The sequence below is a fragment of the Lepidothrix coronata genome, unplaced genomic scaffold (assembly GCF_001604755.1).
Source record: "Lepidothrix coronata isolate B3197 unplaced genomic scaffold, Lepidothrix_coronata-1.0 Scaffold14, whole genome shotgun sequence".
NCBI lineage: Eukaryota > Metazoa > Chordata > Aves > Passeriformes > Pipridae > Lepidothrix > Lepidothrix coronata.
This window is the reverse complement of record NW_016690194.1, coordinates 2,540,292-2,564,434: the sequence shown is the minus strand read 5'-3', so window position 1 is coordinate 2,564,434 and position 24,143 is coordinate 2,540,292. Positions and strand designations below refer to the sequence as shown.

The 24,143-nt window shown below is 40.9% G+C and overlaps 1 protein-coding gene across 1 annotated transcript in view; it reads right to left on the bottom strand.

Annotated features, from left to right (window-relative positions):
- The window catches only part of VPS13A (vacuolar protein sorting 13 homolog A), a 106,126-nt gene extending 93,932 nt beyond the window's left edge, over positions 1–12,194 (bottom strand). Inside the window, 4 exon segments of the mRNA XM_017806120.1 lie at positions 273–368; positions 1,302–1,344; positions 1,854–1,897; positions 12,045–12,194. Of these exon segments, the coding sequence (XP_017661609.1) occupies positions 273–368; positions 1,302–1,344; positions 1,854–1,897; positions 12,045–12,144 (283 nt within the window). The 5' untranslated portion in view covers positions 12,145–12,194.
- Between the last annotated feature and the right edge of the window lie 11,949 nt (positions 12,195–24,143).

Genomic DNA, 24,143 nt, shown 5'->3' with positions numbered 1-24,143 from the left:
ATGTAAGAAAGAATAATACCAAAAAAAACTAATGCATTTTCTTAAAGATGGTGTTTCAAAAGCAGTAATTTTTACATTTTCATAACAGTTACATAACAGCAAAAAATTAGGTGATGAAATGCAAATTAATTAAAGGCATCCATTCCACTATTTGATTGGATTTGCTAGAAGTATCTACTAGAAATCAAGCTCATTCAAATATCATCAACCTATTCCAGATACTTATGAAATCCCAGCAATCTGTATCCACTTCTTTCTCTACATTAACTTACTGGCTGTGGGCACAATAAGCAAATAAACTCCATCAAGGACTGCTTCAACAGGTTGAGTATAAAGGTTTTGCCATGGAATCTGTAGGTTAAGTTTACCTAAAAATACAGAAGAAAAAGGTTGAGCTATACAGTTAAATAGTTGACTGGGAAAAAAATTAGAAATATAATTGACATTAAACACAAAATCTTTGAACAATTATTACACTGGACAGAAAAAGAAACAGTGCATCTGAGGCAAATGTCCTTCGGGTTCTATTATTTTTTTACACAACACACAAATAAACACGAGACAAATTTTTCCAGGAGCAGAACTCTCAAGTCTCTAGATCCTCTCCTTACTCACAAGAATTATATTCCCTCTTCATAACAGCAACCTCTCTCTCCTTGCAAATCCACTCCACCACCCTCAGGAACAACAAAAGCACATGGGCAGATCACACATCATCAGTCAGTTAAATACTATGTTTTGTGAACACAGGGATCCTGCGGTTACAGTGTCTCTCATTCTTCATCCAAGCACCAATTTTAATAAAATATTAAATCAGCCACTGGGAAATACATATTTCCAGGGTAGATCTGAAGGAAGTATAACAGCTTCACACTTAGTTTGCTTTAAGGAACCACTAACTTTTACAAGACAATCAACTTGCAATGAGAAAACTTTTCATTTTAGCAAAAACAAGGAAGGAGGGTGGAAAGGGAAGCGAAAGGCAAAAATCAGTTGTGGAGTCTTGCTAAGACAAGGAATGAGATCCAGTCCTGCCTGATTGCTAATTTTTGCTGTGTTGGGCTCTTTTCTCACTAACATTGAAGTGATTAAACAAGACTCCAGTATATTTCAACTTTACCATCTCAGAAAAGGAGCCATCAAACAGGGTTTTTTTCCAGAAGAGACAAACTTCAGAGCACACAAAGTATGCAATTCAAGGAAAGTAAAGAAATTACTTGCTTAAGATGCCTGAGTGACTTGCAAGGAAAAGCAGTATGTTTAGAAACTCCCGCATGGGTACATGATAAAATGTAACTTACCAATATGTCCTACTTTAACTTTAAATGGCACATCCATCTGACTCTGAAAGAAAATAGTTCAGAAAATTTAGCTCAATTCAGCAACTTGTGAAATGTTGTCATGCAGGGAAAGACATTATGACAACCTTAACAACAAATTTAACCTTTCGACCACTGAAAAAAAATTCAATAAAATAGATAAGCAAACATTAGGCTACCCATTTAGACTGTTGAGCCATGCTAGGCTAAACACATTCCCAAGAGCAAGTTTCTAGATTCACAAGCTATAGGAAAAAAAAGATCTTTCAGTATTCCTTTTGACCTAAACATATTCTTTTAGCAATTGCAGAGAGTTCTCTCATGTAAAAAAAAAAAAAAAAGGCATATACTTTCACCTTTAAATTTAATCTAAAATTAATCAGATAATCCACACAGGTGTACACAAAACAAACCAGTAAGCTTCCACTTAGAAGACAGTGTATCCTAAAATAAGAACTAAAAAATGCCCACCAAACCCAAAACATTGTTCATAAATAATTTTTTCATGTTATATTTTTATTTTCACTAGCTTACCAAGGCATTTTCTTTTATTTCCAGATTGTTCAGTGCTACAGCTCCTAAAAGAAAAGAAGCCAATAAGTAAAACTGCAATAAGAAAAGTAGTAGTGGTGCATACTAAACATCCCAAAGTCTGAATCAGTGGGTTACAGAAGTCCAGAAAATACGGGGGCTAATGTGTGTGTCTTAAACATCAATAGCCAGATAGCCGTGGAGCCAATCAGGAATTGTTGGTAAGAACATACCATGAGAAAAAACAGGATGTGAAAGGAAAAGGGGGCCATACAGAGGTAAGGCAGAACTCTTCTGGGATAAAGGTCCATGTTCTGGCTCCTGGAGATGAGCACAACACAGTACAGCACAAGTGTAGGAATGAGGTCAAGAAGTGGGCATGGACTGCTGGCCAAAGATCAATAAGTAGGGACCACCAAAGATCCCCAAAGTCCTCTGATCCATTCCAGAAAGGTCTGGAAGAACATACTGCACATGGTAACTCATTTGCATAGAAAACAAGAAACCTAACTCAAGGGTGAGGAAACCTTTACTATAAAATGGTACTCCCCCAAAGCTCAGGCACACATGTGCCCCAGGACCCTGGACATCACATCAGCCGCATTGACACTGGAGCCAGGACTGGTGAGCTTTCTCCTTTCTTTCTCTTACCCTCTCTTTTAATCTTTGTTCTCTTTCACCCTATCCCTTATTAAAAATATACCATCATGTGTTTATATTATAAAGGACTAACTTATAACAATTTCCATGCTGTGCATATAGTTTAATAATAAAACTTTGTAAGTTTTTACAGACACTGACTTCTGTTGTTCTTTTTTGACCATAGGCAACTACGAATCTTGGGTGCTCCATTCCCCCTTACGGTGGGGTGCCACAGTGGTCCACAACCTGTGGTCTCAGACTCTTTGCTGTGGAAGATATCCATAACCTACACCTCAAATATTCATGAAAGATGATTAAGACTAGGCTGTTCATTTATGCTACAAAATAATACCTGAGATTTTCTCATGGAGCTTGTACACCCATGAAAAAGAACCTGAGATTCTGCAAAGTAAAAATGTTGGAAATTAAACATTTTTGTAAGGATCCATCTTGAAATTAAAAGTTTGCTTCTTTTTCCTCAACCATCTGCTTCCCATGCTTGTAGAAATCCAGTAAAATTAACTGTTAGTGAATTTTTAGCTCTCAAAAATTTTACATTTGCAAGTTTTATTTATAAGCTTACAAAAAGTTCACAGGAAGCATTTCAGTAATCTAATATTTAAATGTCTTAGGACAAAAATTAACTTCAGTACACTGTGAATGAAGAAAATTTGAATTGCAAGATCAGTTTTTACCATATACTTCACATCAGACACTTGTCATAACAAAGAAACACTGGAAGGGACCTGAAAACTCACAATTTAAAAAACATGCATGTAATCTGAAGCAATGTCATCTTCAAATTCTACAAGATGGATGGAGCTTCTGAAACGGTTGCTTTAAAATTAATTGTATAGTGTTAATGCATGCACATGGAACAGACACCTGATACAACTGAGCAGGGACATCAATGAGATTCAGTAAACCAGAAGCAGATTACAGGCCTGGAAAGGAATACAATTTGAGATTACAAATAAAGATTTAATTGACCTAAAATGTTTTTCTTTCGGGATGCATGTTAGAAATGGCAAAACACAGGGGGAAACGAGAGGTCTAACTGCAAGAAATATTCTTGCAGTTATGTAGTACTAATGGCATTAAACAACTGCTCAAAGTACCACCAATTTTGAGAAATTGGACCCAAATCTCAAAAATTAATACATTAGAAGAGTTGGGTCAAGCTGTTGAACAGTTCCAGATGAGCTGATCAGGTAAACTAAACCATCCATCTTGTAGCATTCACAAAATACTATGAATTTTTTAATGTTTTTAATTTTTTCATTGCAATGATTTATAATCACTTTCCAGTAGAATTCTATACATCTGACATATCATTAAATCACAAAACATGCTGAGTTGGAAGGGACCCATCTGCTGGTTTAAAAGTTAACCTGCAGGGGAAATAAACTCAACTCAAAAGAGAGATTATAAGTCAGAATAACAATTTAATAAAATAATACAATAAGTACGATTATACAGACAAACAATTGGTCTTAACCCACAAACCCAAATGTATAACCCAGCACCCTGGGACATGAATAAAGTGGTGTTTCTTGGGCCCCCCCCGAGTCCAAAGTAAAGGGAGAGGGGAAAAACCTGCTGGTGGGAGAGCTGTTGCAGTCTGGTCAAAAGTGGTGACTGCAGTCCCGTTGAGGGTGGTGGTCTCAGTCTGGTTGAGAGTGGTGATCTGCAGTCTTCCTCTGGATCACACAAGTGGTAAAAAGGTTCCAAAACTCCAAGTTTATATATTCTCCAGTTCAGGCAGGAATGTTCAGTCCTTCCCTCAGAGCAGGGAATTCCATAAAAGGGTGTGAGGACAGGAACATCTTCCTATCTCGCAGGCCTCTTTACGCCTAGCTTATAGCCTGAGGAGTCAGGCTCTATGGGCAGAGGGTGCGAATAGTCTATTGACAACAGTTTCTGGGAAATGGCATGTAAGGCTATAGAATACATAGTTTTGGGTTACACCCATCCAGTGATGAATTGGTCCCAGCTGTTCTAACTAGGATCAGGATCATCAAGTCCAACTCTTGACCCTAAACAGGAACATGCCCAAGAATCACATCATGTGCCTGAAAGTTCCATCCAAATGCTTCTTGACCTTTGTCTAGCTTGGTGCTGTGACCACTTCCATGGGGAGCCTGTTCCAGTGCCCAACCATCCTCTGAGTGAAGAACATTTTTCTAGTATCCAATCTAAACCTCCACTGACACAACTTCAGGCCATTCCCTTGAGTCCTGTCACTACAGATAAGAGATCAGTGCCTGCCCCTCCTCTGCCCCTCATGAGGAAGTTCTAGACTGCCATGAGGTTTCCCTTCAGTGTCCTCCTCTCCAGGCTGAACACACCAAGTGACCTCAGCTGCTTCTCATACAGCTTCCCCTCAAGGCCCTTCACCATCTTCGTTGCCCTCCTTTGGACATTCTCTAAGAGCTTAATATCTTTCCCATGTTGTGCTGCCCAAAACTGCACACAGTGTTCAAGGTGAGGCCACCTCAGTGCAGAGCAGAGCAGAACAATCTCCTCCCTCGACCGGCTGGTGATGCTTTGCCTGATGCCCCCCAGGACACAGTTGGCCCTCCTGGCTGCCAGGGCACTGCTGACTCATATTCAACTTGCTGTCGACCAGGACCCCCAGGTCCCTTTCCACAGCACTGCTTTTCAGCATCTCATTCCCTAGTCCATACAAACATTCAGGGTTGCCTCAAGTGCAGAATCTGGCACTTGCCCTTGTTGAACTTCATACGGTTGGTGATTGCCCAGTCCTCTCATTTGTCGAGGTCTCTCCGCAGGGCCTCCCTGCCTTCAAGGGAGTCAACAGCTCCTCCCACTTTTGTGTCATCTGCAGACTTACTTAGCAATCATTCTAGTCCTGCATTCTATCATTTATGAAGATGTTTGAAGAGCACAGGGCCCAAGATGGAGCCCTGTGGAACCCCACTGGCAACAGGTTACCAGTTTGATGTCACCCCATTCACTGTTACCCTCTGTGCTTGATCATGAGCCCACTGCTCAGCTACCACATGATGTGTTTACGCAGTTGTGTGCTGGACCTTTTGTCCAGCAGAATCTTGTGAGAGACATTATTGAAAGCTTTAATGAAATCCAAAAAGATTACATCAACTGGTTTCCCTTGATCAACTAGGTGGGTTATATAAAAGGAAATCAGGTTGGATAAGCAGGATTTCCCTCTCATGAAGCTATGCTGGCTGTGACCAATGACCAATGCTGAGATCAGCCTTTCCAGAGAAATACTACATGCAGAAGGATGTTTTTTTGATATCTGGTGACTCTGCTTTTAAGCCTTACGATACATACATCTTGCCAGGACGAACAGAAAAGAGAAAAAAAATATACAGGCAAAGACAGCATTCCCAACAATAGTCTGTAACTACTCTAGTAACTATAACTACATAGTCTTTGTGGGTAACAATAAGGTGACAGTTTTATATATCACTGGGTTCAATTCTATTCTAAACTTATTCCCTGATAAAGCTTACTCTGCAGAGACTATTTTAACACTAAAAAAACCCTATTTGCTTCTCCAAAAAGACATCACTAATTGTAATTATATTCGTAGGAAGTAATCCTAATGGTATCCAGAGCAAAGGTTCAGGTTTGTAACCAAATTACCGGGTGCAACAGGCCACAACATGCAATTTCTGCATGTCAGTTGAGCCATGTTAAAAACACTGACATGGAAACCTTAAGACTATACAACACATGAAGCAGTTAAACTAGGTTGAGTTTCTTCACTGATTGCTAAGTAAACATGCCCTCTCATCAAGGGTCTGACACACGACACATTTCAGCTGAGGCACAATTACTTAAGTTAAAATAATTTGGGGGCCCTGATGCTTCCAAAACCAAAGTACTGCAAAGTAAGGATTATCTTAAGCAATTTACAAACAATACTTTGTGATGGCATAATTATTTCTCATTTTACCTGAGCACATCATAATGGCAGAGAATAAACATGGTATCGGTAATGTTTCAAACACAAAGACTTTGACAATTCTACATCAAATGCTGGGATTTGGAAGTGTGGTACATAATTCTTCACTGTTGTTCCTATACTTACGATTTTACAGTTAAAAAGTTTAAGGTTTTAGTTAAAATCATTAGAAAAGATAGCTATTAGTAAAACTCAAAATATCTCACTTTTAGTACAAAATTAATGAAACACATTTATTAAAATATAACAGTTTACTTACAAAAACCTTGATTGAGGGTCTGACCACAATGAATGGACTATCAAAGCAAAGAAAAGGCTAACAAAAGAGGCGCTGTGTTTTGTATATTTAGGCAACTTTTCTTTTTCCTACACTTGAGAGAGAACATAAGAGATTGACTAAACATTCCTATTTCCAAAGCCACCACACCTTGGAAAGCTTGCACTCACACTCACAATCTAAAATGCAGCTACTGCAGAATACTGTCAGAATACTGTCAGTATTCTCTTTGATTGCCAAAATTTAGTCTTTATCACACTCTGCCATTTCAATTGCAATGAAACATAGATTCGAGCGCAACTGTACTGAATCCTGACTGCTCTGTTGGGGGTAGGAGGCAAAAAAACCAAAAGCCCTCATAAACAGAAACAGAAAAATCAAGGAGGCTTGTTACAGGACATAACACAGCTAATGAATTTACTATCTTGGAGCACTGACAATAGACTCTAATTGCAAGAATACAAAAATACATCAGGATTTGATTGTTTGTTTCTGTTGTTGGTTGGTTGGGGTTTTTTTGGTAGGGGTGGTGTACCCCTGTTGGGAGCAATTGGATGTTTTGATGACAGAAATGCATCCAGTGCATGGTTAAAAATTACTCAATTAAGCAACCTTGAAAACTGTATATACAAGTAGTTGGAGTTGTATAAATATCTAGGTTTAAACAAGCAGGTTAGCAGCCAAAACAATAATAAAAGCCAGAACATTTACAAATACTTATAGCACAGTTTGGGATTTACTTAGGCTACACTATAAAGGAAATTCTTACCTTTACTGATCTCTAGACATTGTAAACAATTCAACAATAGCAAACAGTTGTCAAAATACTGGAATAAATAGGTTTATAATTTTAATTTTAGATACTCAAAATAACTTCATGGATTTGAGTGCATGAGCCAATGTCTACTACCAAGGATTTAGCTTGCAAGAAGTAATACTCAGTAAACACAGTAACACTCAGTAAACCATTTCACCAAAGAGGCCTAACTGAAATTTTGTTACAGAAGTTAAAGAGGGCAAAGAAAATTAATCCACATAAAAATCCGCAGATTTTACCTAATTAATCTGTGCTGTCTTGTAAGTAAGGGGTGGGGAGAGGGAAGGCAGATGAGAGAAACAAAGATGAAAGATCAGAAACTGAAAACACCTCAGCTGGAATCTGATCAATACCCAACACTCCTGCTCACATATTTCAACAGCATTTCTACTTTTTACCAACAGCATTGTCAGCTTGTGAACCCTCCTGACCACTTCATACTGCCTTTGCCAGGCTTTTCCTACTTATGTTTATGCTGATAATTATTCCTGTTTAAACAGGTCATTAAAGGCAGCAAAAACTATTAGATACTATTCATCCCCCAAGTGAATTCAAATTACCATTATGTAAGGAGAGGGAGGGAGGTTGCATCTGCTATATGCTTGCACCTCCTACACCTAGACAAGGTAAGGTATGCAAAACTAGTTATCCTTTACTATAACAGTAGCTGTAATCAAAAGAAAAAGTAAAAAATGTTTTTACAAATGTTACAAATGTGTCAATTATGTGCCTATATCATCTTAATAACAGAGCTGCCCTGACAAGAGATACCAGATATTCAAATAAAAACTGAAGAAAAATATGCTTGAGACATTACCTAATAAGCAGGTGTTCCAAGTCAATAGAGAATTAAGTATTTTAAAGGGCAGTACAGAGGGTCTGGCCAAGACACTGAATGAAAAGTTACTTAGACACAGTCAAAAGAAAACAGTTGCATCGTGAACGTGGATGAAAGTGTTTGATCTCTGTACTGTTTGGAAACCTCACTGGCACTTCCTGTCTAAGATAACTGTATACATCTCACATTGCTGCAAGCATTTTTCAGGTATTGAAGTGTAACTTTACTAGGTCTAGAGCATTCAAAAATACCTAACTTACCTAAATACTTATCTAACCTTTTATCTAAGCCAAGTACTTGCACACTTGTTAACACAGCTCATTGAAACTAAGTGAAGGCCAGAACAAGAAGGGGATTAAAGCACAGTCCTTCCCACCAGCCACTGCTTTCTGTGATGGCTGCCTAACAAAGTAGTCTTTTACCCTGATTCATACTAATGGAGTTATTTAGGAATACGATTTCCTTCCCTGTTATGTTCTTTTCTGAACCTTGGCCTTTCCAATACTGACCTTATATGTTCAAATTACATTTGTTTTCACTTGTATAGGTTGTCCTTCCTTCTCCTTTCTGCACTGCCTTTTATATTTCAGGTCATTCATTTCTTGCAACAATCTGAGCCATGAGTGTTTCCACATATCACATCTTCCTTTAGTATTGAGACAGTCTACATTTTTACCATTCAATCTGAGAGCTTTTTAACAAGAAAAAAATTTCTGTAATTATTTCTGTGTTCATGTATTTTGTTTGAGCATCATCATCACACAACTTTACTACACAGATTGAATCTGGATAGCTTTAATATGGTATGATGAATTCTCTCATTTATGAAAAACCAAAGTTAATGTTAAGCACGCTCATTAAAAACTCATTAATTAAGCTCTCAAATTTACAGAAGCTGAAACCTCTGTAAAATTTGGCATTATACATATATTAAGAGTCTATCAACAGGTTATCAGTCTTAATTTAAACAGGCCAGCTATAAAATACCACAAGATCACAACTTGCTCTGTACAGCATTTAAAAAAAAATAAATTCCCTTGGGTATTAAATCATTTAGAGGCAAAAAAATGCATGCTTTTAAAAATTTAAGACACAGATATATAGCACTTGTGCAATGCTCTAGCACTCAAAAAGCAGTGGTCATTTGCTAGAAGGAAAAAAAAACCAAACAAACCAAAAACCCCAAACACACAACTTGCCTTTTTTTTTTTAATCACCACTACAACATTTAATAGATTTAGCAAAATTTAATTTCAATACTACATGATATATGTAAAATTCAACAGTTTTATCATGACACACAAAGACAAACACTGCATGGAAACACACAGCTGTAATGGAAATGCTTTGGGAGCATGCAAGCAAACACAAAAAACTATTCCGTTTACACAAAATATGAAGACAAAAAATAGTGGTGTTTTTTTTTAAAAGACCTTAGTTCCAGAATTTTCGTAAACAGCCAGCCAAAAAAATTATCAGTAGACTTCAGATACACTGTGAGTGTTGGAATCTGCTAATCAATGATGCACTCCATATAAAAACAGTACTCTACTGCTATTACTACTAATAGTTACTGCCTTTTGGCTAGCAGAATGCAATTTCTAGGTCCTTTGAGATATTCGGAATGAAAGAAATGTTGCAGATGCACAGACCATTTAACACAGTTTAAACTGCAAAAAAGCATAATGCAGTAGACCAGGAAAAAAATAAACTCCTAAGACGATGCTTCACCAATGCTACACAGCAGTTCTGGGCCTGTTAGAGCAAGACACAGGTAGTTTTATATACCCATTTTCACAATAAGCAAGTAAACAGGCTGTGTAGAGAAAAAAATTGTTTTGCTGTAGTACACAAGCACTGTTCTGAGAAATGAGAAATTTCATTTGAATAAAAATATACTAAAGCCTCTAAAAAATAAGAACCACTTGAAAAGGAAATAATAAAAACAAAATCAAGTTACATGTACATTAAAAAAAAAACAACTGAATATCAAAACTCCAGAGTAAAATTTATTGAGATTTAATTAAAAAAAAATAAGCAAGACAGTTAAAGTGCATCTAATCTCATAAGAGTTGCCTCACAGAGGCATAAACTGCCACGAGTAACCACCAGCAACCTACAGAGCAAGAAAAATAAACTCTTCCTTTTTTGTAATGTATAAATATTGCCCAAAAGATTTACACATTGTTCCATATCTTACATTAAATATTCTACCTGCCTTCCCTCAACTGAAAGAAACTATGACAACTTCAGAACTTCAGTACACAAATCAAATAATTAGGATGACACAGTTTTGCTGAAAGATACGCTAACTCAAACCTTTCAAATAAGACTCAATCAGTAATGGATATGCTATATTGAGCCTTACTGCTATAGATCAAGGACTACTACCTTCTCTCCAGCACTTACCTGTCATGTTGCAGTGTTAAGACTCCATATAGAGACTGAACTTTACGAAGATGCTACAAATGCCTTGACCAACTGACAGAAAATTACTGCAGATATGAAACCAAATAAGGATGTCATTTTGGAAAACAGAAGCATGAAAACAAAAATGTCCATGATGCAAAAAGCTCCAGGAGAAGCTTACAAAATCTGATTAATGTATATGAGTACCTAAGAATAGATTTGCACGTAGGGAATACCTCGAGGGTGCTTCACACCTACAGATGTATGAACATACCTGTAAAAAAACCCTGAACCTCTGTGTTTGCTTTTGCTGACGCTACAGACACCTGGAATGCACCCTGGAAGTGGTCGCTTTGTCGCTGCACAGGTCTGTCCCTGACAGACCTTTGATACTGTTTTCTTGTACCTACTAAAGGGACCTCAAGAAAGTACATTCAAACAGAACACTCCTGCCTTCACAACTGGCATGTTAATTTAATTCTATAGACCACTGCCTACCTCGCCTAGTACAGCTGGTCATCACCTCTGCAAACATCAAGGCAGGCTTTACTCCTGGGTTTTTAAGGCTAAAAGTGACAAATATTCTAGACCTACAGAAGACAGCACCAAGAAGAGACGGGACGTCAAAGCCGTTCGCAGAGAGGCCACTCACTCCAGCGAGCACGACCCCGACACTCCAAACCCCTGGCGTTTATACTCAGTTCACTTCCGGGCGGGGAAACCGCCTGTACGCCAGTTTCACATTCCCGCAGAGCCGGGTCAGGCTCCCAGCTCCAAGCTCCCCGCCCAGTCCTTCCAAACTTTACGCGACCGTCAGAAGCACCGCGGCCAGCGAAGGTCCGCCCCATCAGCAGAGACCACGGGCTATCCATGACTCCCTAGCACTTCGCCTGGGTTTCTCTTTGCCCCCCGCCAGCTGTTTCCCCACAGCTCCTCCCGCCCGGCCGCTCCCTGCAGTCGCAGGCGGCGGTCCCGCGCCCGCCGCGGACACCGCCTCCAGCCCGCCCGCCCCCACGGCTATTTTTAAGCTGCAGGCAGGTGGAGCGGCGGCTAAGCCGTCGGGCAGGCGGTCCAGCACGGCTCAGCACGGCCCTGCTTGGCTCGGTAGGCCCGGCCCGGCCCGGCTCGGCTCGGCACCGCCCGGGGACACCGCCCGGGGACACCGCCCCAGCCTCTCCCCCCTGCGGGCGGCAGGGCGAGCCCGGACGGGCAGGAAGGGACGCAGCGGCAGCAAGGGAAGGCAGATAGGCCCATACCTCCCCAAATGCCCAGCTTCAGCTGGGAGCTGTCCAAGTTCACCACGTAGTCACCGAGGAAACGGTTCAGAACGTCCACGACCAGCGACTCAAACACCATCCTGCCGCCGCCCCTGCACCAGCAGCAGCACCGCCGCCCCGGCTCCTGCAGCTGCGCGGCCGATCGCACCGCCCCGCGGCACGGGGGCGGCTCCGCGCTGCCCCCGCCCCTCCGCCTCCCCTGCGCGCCGGGGAGGAAGAGGCGCGGCTTGGCCCAGGCTACGGGAGCCGGTGGGGGTCTCGCACTTCGGCCCGCTTCAGCCCGGTCTTTCCCGTGGCCTCTCCGTACGTACAGAGATTCTAAGGGGAAATGCAGGGGTTTCGCGCTAGCTACTCTTGTTTGCTTGTAAGGTGTGAGTTAACACAGAATTTGTCAGGTTGGAAGGGACCATCAGAGAAGTCATCTGATCCAACCTCCCTGCTCAAGCAAGGTCGTCCTAGAGCACGTGGCACAGGGTTGCGTCCAAACGGTTCTTGAATATCTCCAGTTAGGGAGACTCCACAACCTCTGTGGACAATCTGTTCCAGTGCACAGTCACCCACACAGTAAGGAAGTTCTTCCTGTTCAGGTGGAACTTGTGTGTCAGTTTCTGCGTGTGGCGTCTTGTCCTATTTCTCAGCACCACTGAAAAGAGCTCCACCCTCCAGACAGCCTCCCTTCAGATACTTACGGGCACTGATGAAGTCCCCTTTCAGTCGTCTCTTCTCCGAGCTGAGCAGTCCCAGCTTCCTCAGCCTTTCTTCATAAAAGAGGTACTCCAGTCCCTCAGTCATCTTTTTGTCTTCTGCTGGACCCCTTAGTTTGTCCAAGGGATTTAAATGTGAGATAGCTATAAAGAGTTTTTGGATACTTTTCTCCCTCAGGCTAGGCAAGTGTAGAAATTACTGAGCTGTTCAAAAATGGCTGAACTATTACTGGCATAATGGCTAAAGCAAGTTGAACTGAATTTCTGTCTCCAAAGAGCTTGACTCTCAGGCTGTTTTTCGGCTTGGGTAATGCTGAATAACACTGGGCCATATTTACCCTGAGTGGTTGTACTGAAGCCCTCTGTGCTCAGAAGGTTTGTTCAGGAAACTTCCCGGTCTGACCATTCACAAGACTCCTTGGCAGACCCCACACCAGAAACTTTCACTGCTGGGATTGAAGGCCCTTCCCAGCAGACGGCTCTCGCTTGACTTTCTATACACATATACTCACACAGTCAGACCAGTTTTCCCTAGGGATTTGACCCCAGGTTTCCCATACCAGAGTCTCAGATGTCCCGTTCCACAAACCAATTTGTTCCCCATGCAGTAACACAGAAACAGCTTGAGCTGAGTGCCTCTAAGGAGAGACTCCCAGCCAAGGAACCCCTGGGCTTTTATACCCTCACAGTCCAATCTGCACACAAGTCTTCCTCCTCCTAAGTCTTCAGCTCCTGCTGTGTCTCCCAGTGTCCATCCACCTGGCTGGCAACACTCGAGTTCGTGCCCTTTGTTAACCAAAGTGTTGACAGTTCACTGCCTCTTGCCTCAGGCTCCCACCCAGAGCTCAATCTGCAGCTTGCTAACTGAGCTACCTGAACCAGATGTATTTCTCCACAGGTTCCTCTGCCACACTGCCACAAGGCTTTCTTTGCTGATAGCAGGAAGAATAGAATTACCCTCCAACTTGTTCCTGGAACTGCAATAATTAGGTTTGAAATTAACATTAAGTATTTTATATTTTATTATTTTCTATATTATTTTCTATAGCATGGGGTATTAGATTTCTATGGCAGGTTTGTGGGGATGGAGGGCTGCCTCCCTAAGAGACAAAGGGCTGCCCTGTGCTGGGCACAGCCAGTTCTATCTGCTTCAAACTGAGCCAAAACAGAGCACAACTGAACTCTTCAACAGTAATCCAGTCACCTCTTGAGACCCTATTTAAAAAAGGGTAAAACAGGCTGTAGAGCAGCTGTGAAAGAAGTGAGAACAATGTGGGAGAAACAGCACAAGATTCTCCTGGAGCCTGAGAAGACCATGCTGGAGCAGGCTGTTCCTCTGCAGCCTATGGATGACCACAGTGGAACAGATACTCACCTGCAGCCTGAGGAAGACCCCACACCACAGCAAGTGGCTGTGCCCTGAAGGAGGCTGCAGCCCATGGAATGCCCACACAGGAGCAGCTTTCGTGTCATGATCTGTTGCCCATGGGGGACCCACACTGGAGCACTGAAAATTCTTATCCTTGTTTCTTCCGTGTGGCAGACAGTGCTTTCAAAATGGCTTTGACTCAAAAGAATGAAGTACAGTAAATAAAGCAGGATGAACTCATTAATATGTCCCCCAAAACAAAATTATATCAATCTTACAGGTCTATCAAATTTTTTGAATTATTTCTTGGAGTATTTGAGAATATAACTGCAGCAAAACACAAAGTGCAGGGATGCCTTATTTCTAAATCTTTCAGAGACACACGGTTTTTAATTTCCTTCAGAATCAGCTGAATCATGGTGAAATGTTTGCTCACACAAATTTTTCCTCAGGACAAGGTGAAATATGTATAAGTGCTAAACTACTTCACTTATACATGCAACAGTGTAGTAACTGGTCAAAAGTGTAGTAATCCTAATAAGTCCATCGTACTGAGCCTGAACTGCTTAAACATTTTGAAACCCAAAGACAAAACCACTCCAGAATTTTCCATCTGTTCTTGCTGTGCAATAAAAAGTCCAAGGTTTTCTTATCAATAAAACATTTCAACTAAACTTGAAAGACAGTTCTTGTAGTTCAAGGTACAAACTAGAGAATAATTATATTCTTCCTGCCGTCGTCAAAGAAATGCATTCAGTAGTTTGGCAAAACAAATTTTAGGAGTCCAACAGCCACCTGAACACTTTCAACTGAGAAGACCCTGATCTTCAAATTTTATTCAAAATTGTAGTCTAACATATCAGTAGACAAAAGAGGTCTCTCTGGTATATTGACAGATCTTCTAGTTTTTTAAAAGAAGTTATGAAGTACTATACTTAACATTATAAATACTTCATTTATACTTCGTATCTATAAATATAATTTACACCAGATTTATGAATTTGCATTTCATTTTAAATTTGTTAAGTCACTCATAAGCACTGAAAAACAACACGACATAGAAAGAAAAACAGAATTGGAGATGCTATATTTGCATGTGCAAAGTAATACAAACTTATCTTACCATCTGGAAGTACTGTTGCAGGATAAATTTAAAGTCTGACACTAAACATATTTTGTTACATATCCTTGCCTTTTTCTTGACTCATAAAAGTAGTTGTCAGGAAACACAAGGCATTACAAATAAAACCTGGATTTCAGTCAAAACCAATTGACTTGTCTGAGAAATTAGTGTTGATGGAAAAATGTAGTCTTGGTAAAATGACACTGTCTTCCTTTTGAGCAGAATGTAAAGTAAAGTAGATTATGTACGTTTCTGGTAGGCCCAGTTCTGATTTATTTTGGACAGGGGTATTAGGATGAAACCTGCATATATGTCTTGCAGTTAAATAGGGGTTTATAAACTGTACACATATAGTATGTCATTCGTATTGATAGTAGTGTGAAAAGTAGATAAACACAGCTGAAGATATGTTACATGCCTAGCTAGGTTGCAAATATTTGTTTATATCCTACATTATGGGATCTTGTGTTGGTTTTAAAATCAGTATAGACTTGTTGACATTAAAGTGTTTTTTATTTCTATGATTCTTTATGCCTACTATGTTGAAAAAGTTTAAAACCTTTTTTTTTCCAGTTAAACAAGTTATTATATTGAAATGACTTGAATTTTATCTTTACCCACCTCTCTGAGAAAAAAAATTAGTTCAAGCTGTCACATGAAAAGAGGAGATTTTCTCAAACCCTTAATGTTTGATTAGTCTATCACTGCCCTTGAAGGACTCAAATTAACAGTTTACAGAATGGCAGTCTTTATTAATATTATTGGGACAGGTTAAGGTTTGAGGATTTCCAGTGATAATATCTGACTGGAAAAACATTCAAAGCAATATACTAATTCAAAGCAAAATACTAAAAAGTTCTAATCCCTAACAAAAGCTAGTTCAAGAGAATAATTCAGCACACATAGAGTACAGATTTTACCCAGTAGGCTTCCCTATGGGGGAAGAGGCAGGTTCAGCCCTGTCATAGGTTTACTTGTTCTAAAAATCCAAGCAGAAATTTTCCTTTTTCCTGTCTCACTGTAAAAGAAGGTGTTGAATGAGGGAGGGGGAAGGGGTAATTGACTATACAAAAGAACTAGCTGGCAGACCTGTGTTCCAGGCTGATAGCCTTCTCTAAGGCTGGGGGGGGGGGAGTTTTTCTCCCCTCCTCTCTTTGGAAAGAGGCACTTCACTTTTTGCCTTAACAGTGGCAAGATGTGTGTTCGCCGTTTTGCTCTTGACCTGGTCATCTGGCTGTTCTGCAGCCTTGTCTTGCCTGCAATCTGCTCTGTCGCCAGCTGGACCTACTCAGATTTCATCGGAGAGGTTTGGCGTATCCTGCAGAGGAACCTTTTGGGGAGGGGGTCGTTTTTGCTTTTTCCCTCCTCCAATCCCATGTTTTGGCAGCATTTTGTGCTTATCGAGGAGGGAGGGGAGTCCCAACCACAGCCAGCTGTGGACAGCGTGAGTTTCATGGGAAAGAAAGTGCCCTCCTTTCCCCTTTTTCCCCTTCCCCTCCTCGGTGGGGGGAAAAAAATCTCCATTTTTGGCTTCTCCTGCTCCAGGGCCTCACACAGCGACCGCCAGAGCCCAACAGCGCCCCCTGCCGGCCAACGCTGAGCAACTGCAGGCTCTGCTCCTCCAGTCATCCAACAGCGCCCCCTGCCGGCCGTGGTTAGAATCGCGCCAGAGGACAGAGAAGTATCAAACTGTTTCCTTTTTGAAGGGGACTTTTGGGTACAGGATTACTGTTTAGTTGTTTTTGTGTTCTTTTGCTGGTTTTGTCAATATACATATATCCTCTAATAAAGGGTTGTTATTTCTTCCTTTTTCCATACTTCTTCAGTTGGAGCCTCTTAATTTCAGATTTACGATTGCTGAGAGAGAGGAGTTTGGTCTACCTCATAACTCATCCTCTTTAGCAAAACACTTCAGTCTCCTTAAACTGAGACAGCCCATCAGCTGATCCCGGAAGTTATGATGGAGTCTTCCCTAACTTCTTCCCATTCTTAACTTACTTTTTTTCTCACAAGATTGCAGGAGTCAGAGCGAATGAGTGATATAGCCAGTAATGTGAAGGACACTTGGAGTGGGAGACCTGTCTTTGTTGAGTGATGGAGATGGCACCATCTGGTGGCTTCACACTGATTTCTGAGCGTAGTATTGGATTGATGGGCTCATGCATTTTCTGGTAGTTTACAACAAATTCAACAGATAATTACAGTTGAGATGAATAATTCAAAGCTATTTTATGTCCCTTTTTAAATTAAGTGAACAGGGAAAATGTAAATTCTCACAAAACAAAGATAGTTGGATTTGGAGTTGGCTTTGGATAGTTGCAGTTGAATTGGCCTTTGGAAAGCGCCCTTGGCAGCGCAGCAATCATTTAGCAATGAATAGATGTATACTATGTGAAATTAGATAGGACAAGGCTATGTGATCTTCCTGTATTGTTTATTCTTAAGTACCATAGGTAAAGGGCCAAGAAGAGAAGACAACTTACTACAAAGACATTCTTGCAGGTTTTATCACTGTCTACAGGGTAAGGAGGACACTGTAGATACTAAAAAAAATTTCCAGAAGTCTTAAGGATTAATTTCACATTTGTGTCCCCTTTTAAAAAGACATTGTTACTGTATAGTCTGTGGAGTACTATTTGGATGTGAACCATGACTACCCCTGCTGAAATGGGGTGTCAGCTTAGCAATTTCTGCTCAGTCTAGAGGGACTGGAGCCATCAGTACTATGTCTTGCTTCCTGATCTTTCTGCACTGTTACTCACTCTGCAGTTCTAAATGAAGACACTCGGACTCCATGGCTCAAATGGCAAATCTGAATCTAGCAGCTCCCCTGTATGAACTTTTTCATAGGAAATGGGTTTATGGGCACTTGTACTTAAGTTACAGGAGTAATGGACCACTGTAGTTAAAATCCATATGACACTGTATAAAATCTACATAGCACTAGAGCTCAATTAATTTTAAAACACCTAGCCAAGCTAGTCTAATTAAAGTCCATGGTTTCTTTCATCACCATGTGAGAAAAAGACTAGAGTGAAAACTTATGCAAAAGCTGCTGGCAACTTGTGGCAGGTAACAGTTAATGAGGCCTGAAGTCATCGCTGATGAGAAATAGAAGGCCCATGTGGGGAATATAGGAAGAAACATGGAAAAGCAGATACCTACTCACCTTCAAAGCACAAATTTTGCATGTACATATTTGAGCATTGTCCCTTACTACTTGATACTATAGCCAAAACCACTTGCCCCCTGCAAAGCAGTGCCTGGTGTTAGCCAGGTTGTCCTTTAACTTTATGTACGGTGAATTTTCTGTATGATTATGATAAGTCATTATGTATTGTTAGCATAATTTTCCCCCTTGATTTGTACCATGAAACAATTTAGTTATCACAGTGAAAACTCAGAATGATGACTTCTTTTTCCCTATGAAATGATGAATGTAAAGTTGATAAAACTGTTTAGATAATTCTAAAATTCTTTCTAATATTGTGTAGTTTTGACTATAGCATGATTATGTGAAAAATATAAGTGCACTGTTTACTTGATCAGTAGTAACAGTAGATTCATCAACACCATGTACATCTGAATCACTTCTTTCAACTTTTCATATATTGAACAATTATTATTTTTATTATTTTATGTCTCTTACTCTCTTTTCTAAGATTCTGACAATATTCGTCACATGGCCGACTAAGGACCTTCTTGTAAGAGAATTTGTCAAGAACTGTCAGACTGTCAAAATAGTGGAAAATGTTATTATCTGTTTATTCTCTGTTTTAAGTTTTTAAAGAGATCTGTTTACACTGTTCAAAGAGATCTGTTTAAATTCTTCACAGAACAGGCTAATGATTCACAACAGACATTTCTAGGTTTCTCCCTGATACTATGATGCAGAATCCTGTCTAGCAGGATTTTTTCCTCGTACGGAATTGGAGCTATTTATCTACAGAACCCTGAAACAGATTAGTTTTTTTCAGTGAGGATGAAATATCTGCTATGAGGACCAGAACTCAAATAATGCTTATCTGATTGTGAAGTTTTAGATAACTTACCTTTTTCAACTGTATCCTTTTGTCTGAGTAGTTTTGCTTAGCATGAGTAGGTAAAGTTGCTGAAGCCTTAGACCACAAGCTGTGAACTCCCACTCAACTTGAACTATTGCTTAGATATGCTGAGGCCAATGCAAACTGGAAAATAACCATGACTTTCAACAGAAGTAACCCATGCAGATAAGAAACAAATGACCCCCCAGGAGACAGAGAAAAAAATCAGATAAGGAACAAATATCCAAACCAAAAATCACCATTAGACCAAACATTGTGTGAAAAATGCATGAAGAATGATTGCATAGGTTGTAAGAGTATAAGGGCCCAGGGATATCTTTGTTCTGGGTTCCTTACCGGAGGCACACAACTGTTTCTACTGCTCCACTACTCAAATGCTCTGCTACATTTCCTACCTAGGGTAGATAAACTTCTTTGACAGGTCTTCTCGGTTTCAATTCCACCGGAAAATCCTCTATAGTTGGAAGAAAAAGGCTTAAAAATGCCTAAGATTTAGATTGTCATAGGTACCTGAAGTTGCTAAACTACAATTTTTGAGTCTTAATTTACATGCCTTGATGCCTGTGAAGCCCTCCTTATGAAGACGTGGCAACAAGCTGGCCATACATTATTTGGAGAAGGGTAGCAATAAGGAAGGGATGCATAGGAATTGAACTGAAGTACTAGGGCAGGTACTTAAGTGTACATTGGGGTTTTACCATATAAGTAAGCTGGCTGAAGGCAGCTCACTCCAGGCAGCAAGCTCTGCCATGCTTCAGAGCCTTCCCAGTGAAATACATTTAAACAACTTCTACATTGGGGAATTTCTTGCATTGCAGTGGGGAATTCATAGAGTTTTAAAGGCTAAGACAAGTGGATAAGAATCACTTTGTGAATTTCTGTAGCATTTAGGTCACTGCACATGTAGACAAGGTGACTTAACAGTCTTTAAGCATTGAGCCAAATCATAGAATCACAGAATATGCCAAGTTGTCCATCAGGATCATCAAGTCCAATTCCTGGCCCTACACAGGACACCCCAAGAATCACACCTTATGCCTGAGAGCGTTGTCCAAATGCTTCCTGAACTCAGACAGGCTTGGTGCTGTGATCAGCTCCCTGAGGAGCGTGTTCTACTGCTCAAACACCCTCTGGGTGAAGAACATTTTTCCAAAAATCTAACCTAAACTCCCCCAACTCAGCTTCATGCCGTTTCCTCGAGTCCTGTCACTGGTCACTGTCGCGGGGTATCTATCGTATTGGTTAGGTTTGGTCGATAGAAGAAGCACACACACACACACACAGCAAATTGAGACAAGAGTTGTCTGCCATGTCAGCATAGCAGCATCCTTTACTGAGGCAGCTAACCCACATTTTCCCCCACACTTTCTGTAAATATAATTTTTACAAAACACCAGAGCACTAACATCTGCACCATGAACAGAGCCAACATCCTTGTCCTTATACATTTTATCCTGCTTATCACCTTTCTAGTTAACTCCCAGATTCTCAAGGCTGCTCTGTCCATGGGAACGGTTAATTAGCTTCTCTGCTCTCACAGGAATGGTCTTATACCGTCCAATACATTATATTTGTCAAGTTCTAGGGGCTTAGCGGGCCTGCCGCTTCCCCCCAGAGGTCACAAGAGATAAGAGATCAGTACCTACTGTCCTCTCACGAGGAAGTTGTGACTGCAATGAGGTCTTCCCTCAGTCTCCTCCAGACTGAACACACCAAGTGACCTCAACCACTCCTCATACAGCTTCTCCTCAAGGCCCTTCACCATCTTCGTTGCCCTCCATTGGACATTCTCTAAGAGCTTAATATCTTTCTTATATTGTGGTGCCCAAAACTGCACACCATATTCAAGGTGAGGCTGCCCCAGTGCGGAGCAGAGCAGGACAATCCCCTCCCTCGACCAGGAGGTGATGCTTTGCCTGATGCCCCCCAGGACACAGTTGGCCCTCCTGGCTGCCAGGGCACTGCTGACTCATATTCTACTTGCCATTGACCAGGACTCCCAGGTCCTTTCAACCGTGCTTCTCTCCAGCCTCTCATTCCCCAGTCTATACGCAGAACCAAGCTTGCCATGTTCCAGGTGCAGAATCCAGCACTTGCCTATTTTGAACTTCATATGGTTGGTGATTGCCCAGTCCTCTAATTTGTCAAGGTCTCTCTGCAGGGCCTTTCTGCCCTCGAGGGATTTGACAGCTCCTCCCACTAAGCAAACTAACTTAGCATTCCTTTGAGTCCTGTGTCCAAGTCATTTATGTCCAAGATGTTAAAGAGAACTGGGCCAACGATGGAGCCCTGCAGAACACCACTATTGGTTGGTGTTTTTCAATGCTTCCGAGAATAATCCATGATTTTACCAGGCACTGAAGTGAGACTGACAGGCCTGTAGTTTCCAGGGTCCTCCTTCTTGGCCTTCTTGAAAATTGGGACAATGCACCAGCTTCCAGTCAGTTGGTACCTCTCTAGATTCCCAAGACCACTCAAAAATCATCAAGAGAGGTTTTGTAATGACATCAGCCAGCTCTTTGAGTGGTCTAGGATTAATCTCATAGATTTGTAGGGATCCATCTGGAGCAGCAGATCCCATTCAAGTTCGGGGTCAAGGGGAGTTGATTATTTCCACAGTCATGATCCTTCAGCTCAGGGTACGGGACCCTCTTGGTCCATCATCCATGTTGAAGACAGGGGCAAAGACCTCTGCCTGTGTCTGTCCCTGTTTGTTAGGTGGCCATCCTCATTCTGTATTGGGCAGTAATGTTTCTATACTGCCTATTGCCATTTTTGAAAAAACTCTTCCTATTGTCCCCCAGATTTCTGCCCAGCTTCAACTCAGTTGAGCTTTGGCTGCACAAGTTTTCTCCCTGCAGTGGTACGTATTCTTCTTGTATTCTTCCCATTTCACCTGTCCTTGCATCCACTGGGTGTACACCCTCCTTTTTTGCCTTATCTCCAAGAGAAGATCCCTGTTGAGCCAAACCAGCCTTCTGCCTGCTTGACTTTTGACATTTGGGAATTGCCTGCTTCTGTGCCCTTAGGAAGTGATGTTTGAAAAGTGACCAATACTGATGGACTCCAGCATGTGCAAAAAACATTTTCCCAGAGGAATTTACTCACCAGTTCCCTTAGCAGCCTAAAATCTTCTTTCCTCATGTCCAGAGTTCAGGTTTTGTTGGCACTTTTCCTCCTGTCAACAGAGATTTTAAACCCTATAACTTCATGGTCACTGTGGCCAAGACAGCCACCATTCTCCTCTTCGCTCATGAGATCCACTCTGCTAACAAGCAGCAGATCAAGGAGGGTGTCTTTCCAAGTTGGCTCCCTTAGGACCTATTCCATAAAGTTGTCATCCATGTGTTTTAGGAATTTTCTGGTGTGCGTTGTACCAGCTGTGTGATGATCCCAGTTAACTTCTGGCAAGTTGAAGTCCCCTTTAAGGACAAGGGTAGTTGATGTGGAAGTGTTCCTTAGTTCTTCAACAGATAATTCATTGGCATCATTGTCCTGGCTGGGTTTATAGTAGACTGCCACAATGACATCCACATTATTTGTTTACCCCTTGATTCTTACCCAGAGGCTTCAACTGTGCCATTGTCAACTGTGAGCTCCATATATTCTTCTCCTTCCATTACATACAGTGCCACCTCCCTCCCTTCTGCCTTACCTATCCCTCCCGAAGAGCCTGAAACCATCCAATGGGGCACTCCTATCACAAGACTTATCCCACCATAGAAATGATTTATTGAAAATAATGTTTTCAAACTAAACAGGGTAGGCTTGAAGTGATCACCATGCCAAAGAAAATTTTATGTTCGTAAACTCTGGTATGGTACTGTACATGCATTTTGGATTACCAAACCATTACCTTGGTTGTATGTCCAGGCTAATTAACCTCTTTCCTAGAAATGAGGGCCCTAGTCCGTTTGCAGTCCATTTGTGAGCTTGCAAGCCCTTGTGCCATTGCTTTGAACTCACATCTTCTGATGTTTTGAACCTCAGAATTTAGGGCCTTGTCTCCCTTTTCAAACCTCTGTCAAATTCTTGTTCACCTGAGCTTTGGAAGTTTGTTTATAATTCTCCAGTTCCCCTTTCACTTATCCTAGTACTGTATTAAGGTTGACCTTCAGTGTCCAAAAGCATAATGTGCTCTAAGTGTCAAAAGGGCTTAAGCCCAAAATGTACTTTACTTTTTGTGGTTTACTTTTTTGTTGTAGTTGCTGAATCATTTAGTTTTTATACAAATCTAAAATTTCTATAGATATCAGTAAGACTATACATGTGTATCATAATTGGCATTATGTAGTAAAGCATATAAAGCATATCTGTCACTGAGACATTAACAGTCCTAAAAATATCTTATTTTTAGCATCTGTAAAACATAACTGCATTATCACTGTTTTGCCCTAATTGTTTTTGTTTTATGTAGTCAAAACTCAGTACTTCATATGTGTTTTTGTAGAATTGCACCTGGAAAATTGCTATAGAATTGGATAGTAGATTTTTTCAAGAGTGGTCCCAAAGAAGTATTTTGGTTTGAAGAGAAGTACTTTTAAAATACATTTGTGGATTTTTACAAAACCAGAAGATGGCAGCAAGTGTTGATTCAAATTTTGTGCCACTAAACCCCTTCACACCTTCAGAGCAAATCAATATCCTTTGTAATGCAAGCATTTGCTTTGAATGTGATGTGTAACAGAAAAGAGCTGATTTACATTTGCATCAGTACCGTTATTCTTGCACAGGGAAGTAAGAGGGCTAATCCATTTCAAACAGGTTTATCCATTTGAAAAGACTAATGCTGTGAGAGGCAGTGAGTGTGCACATACC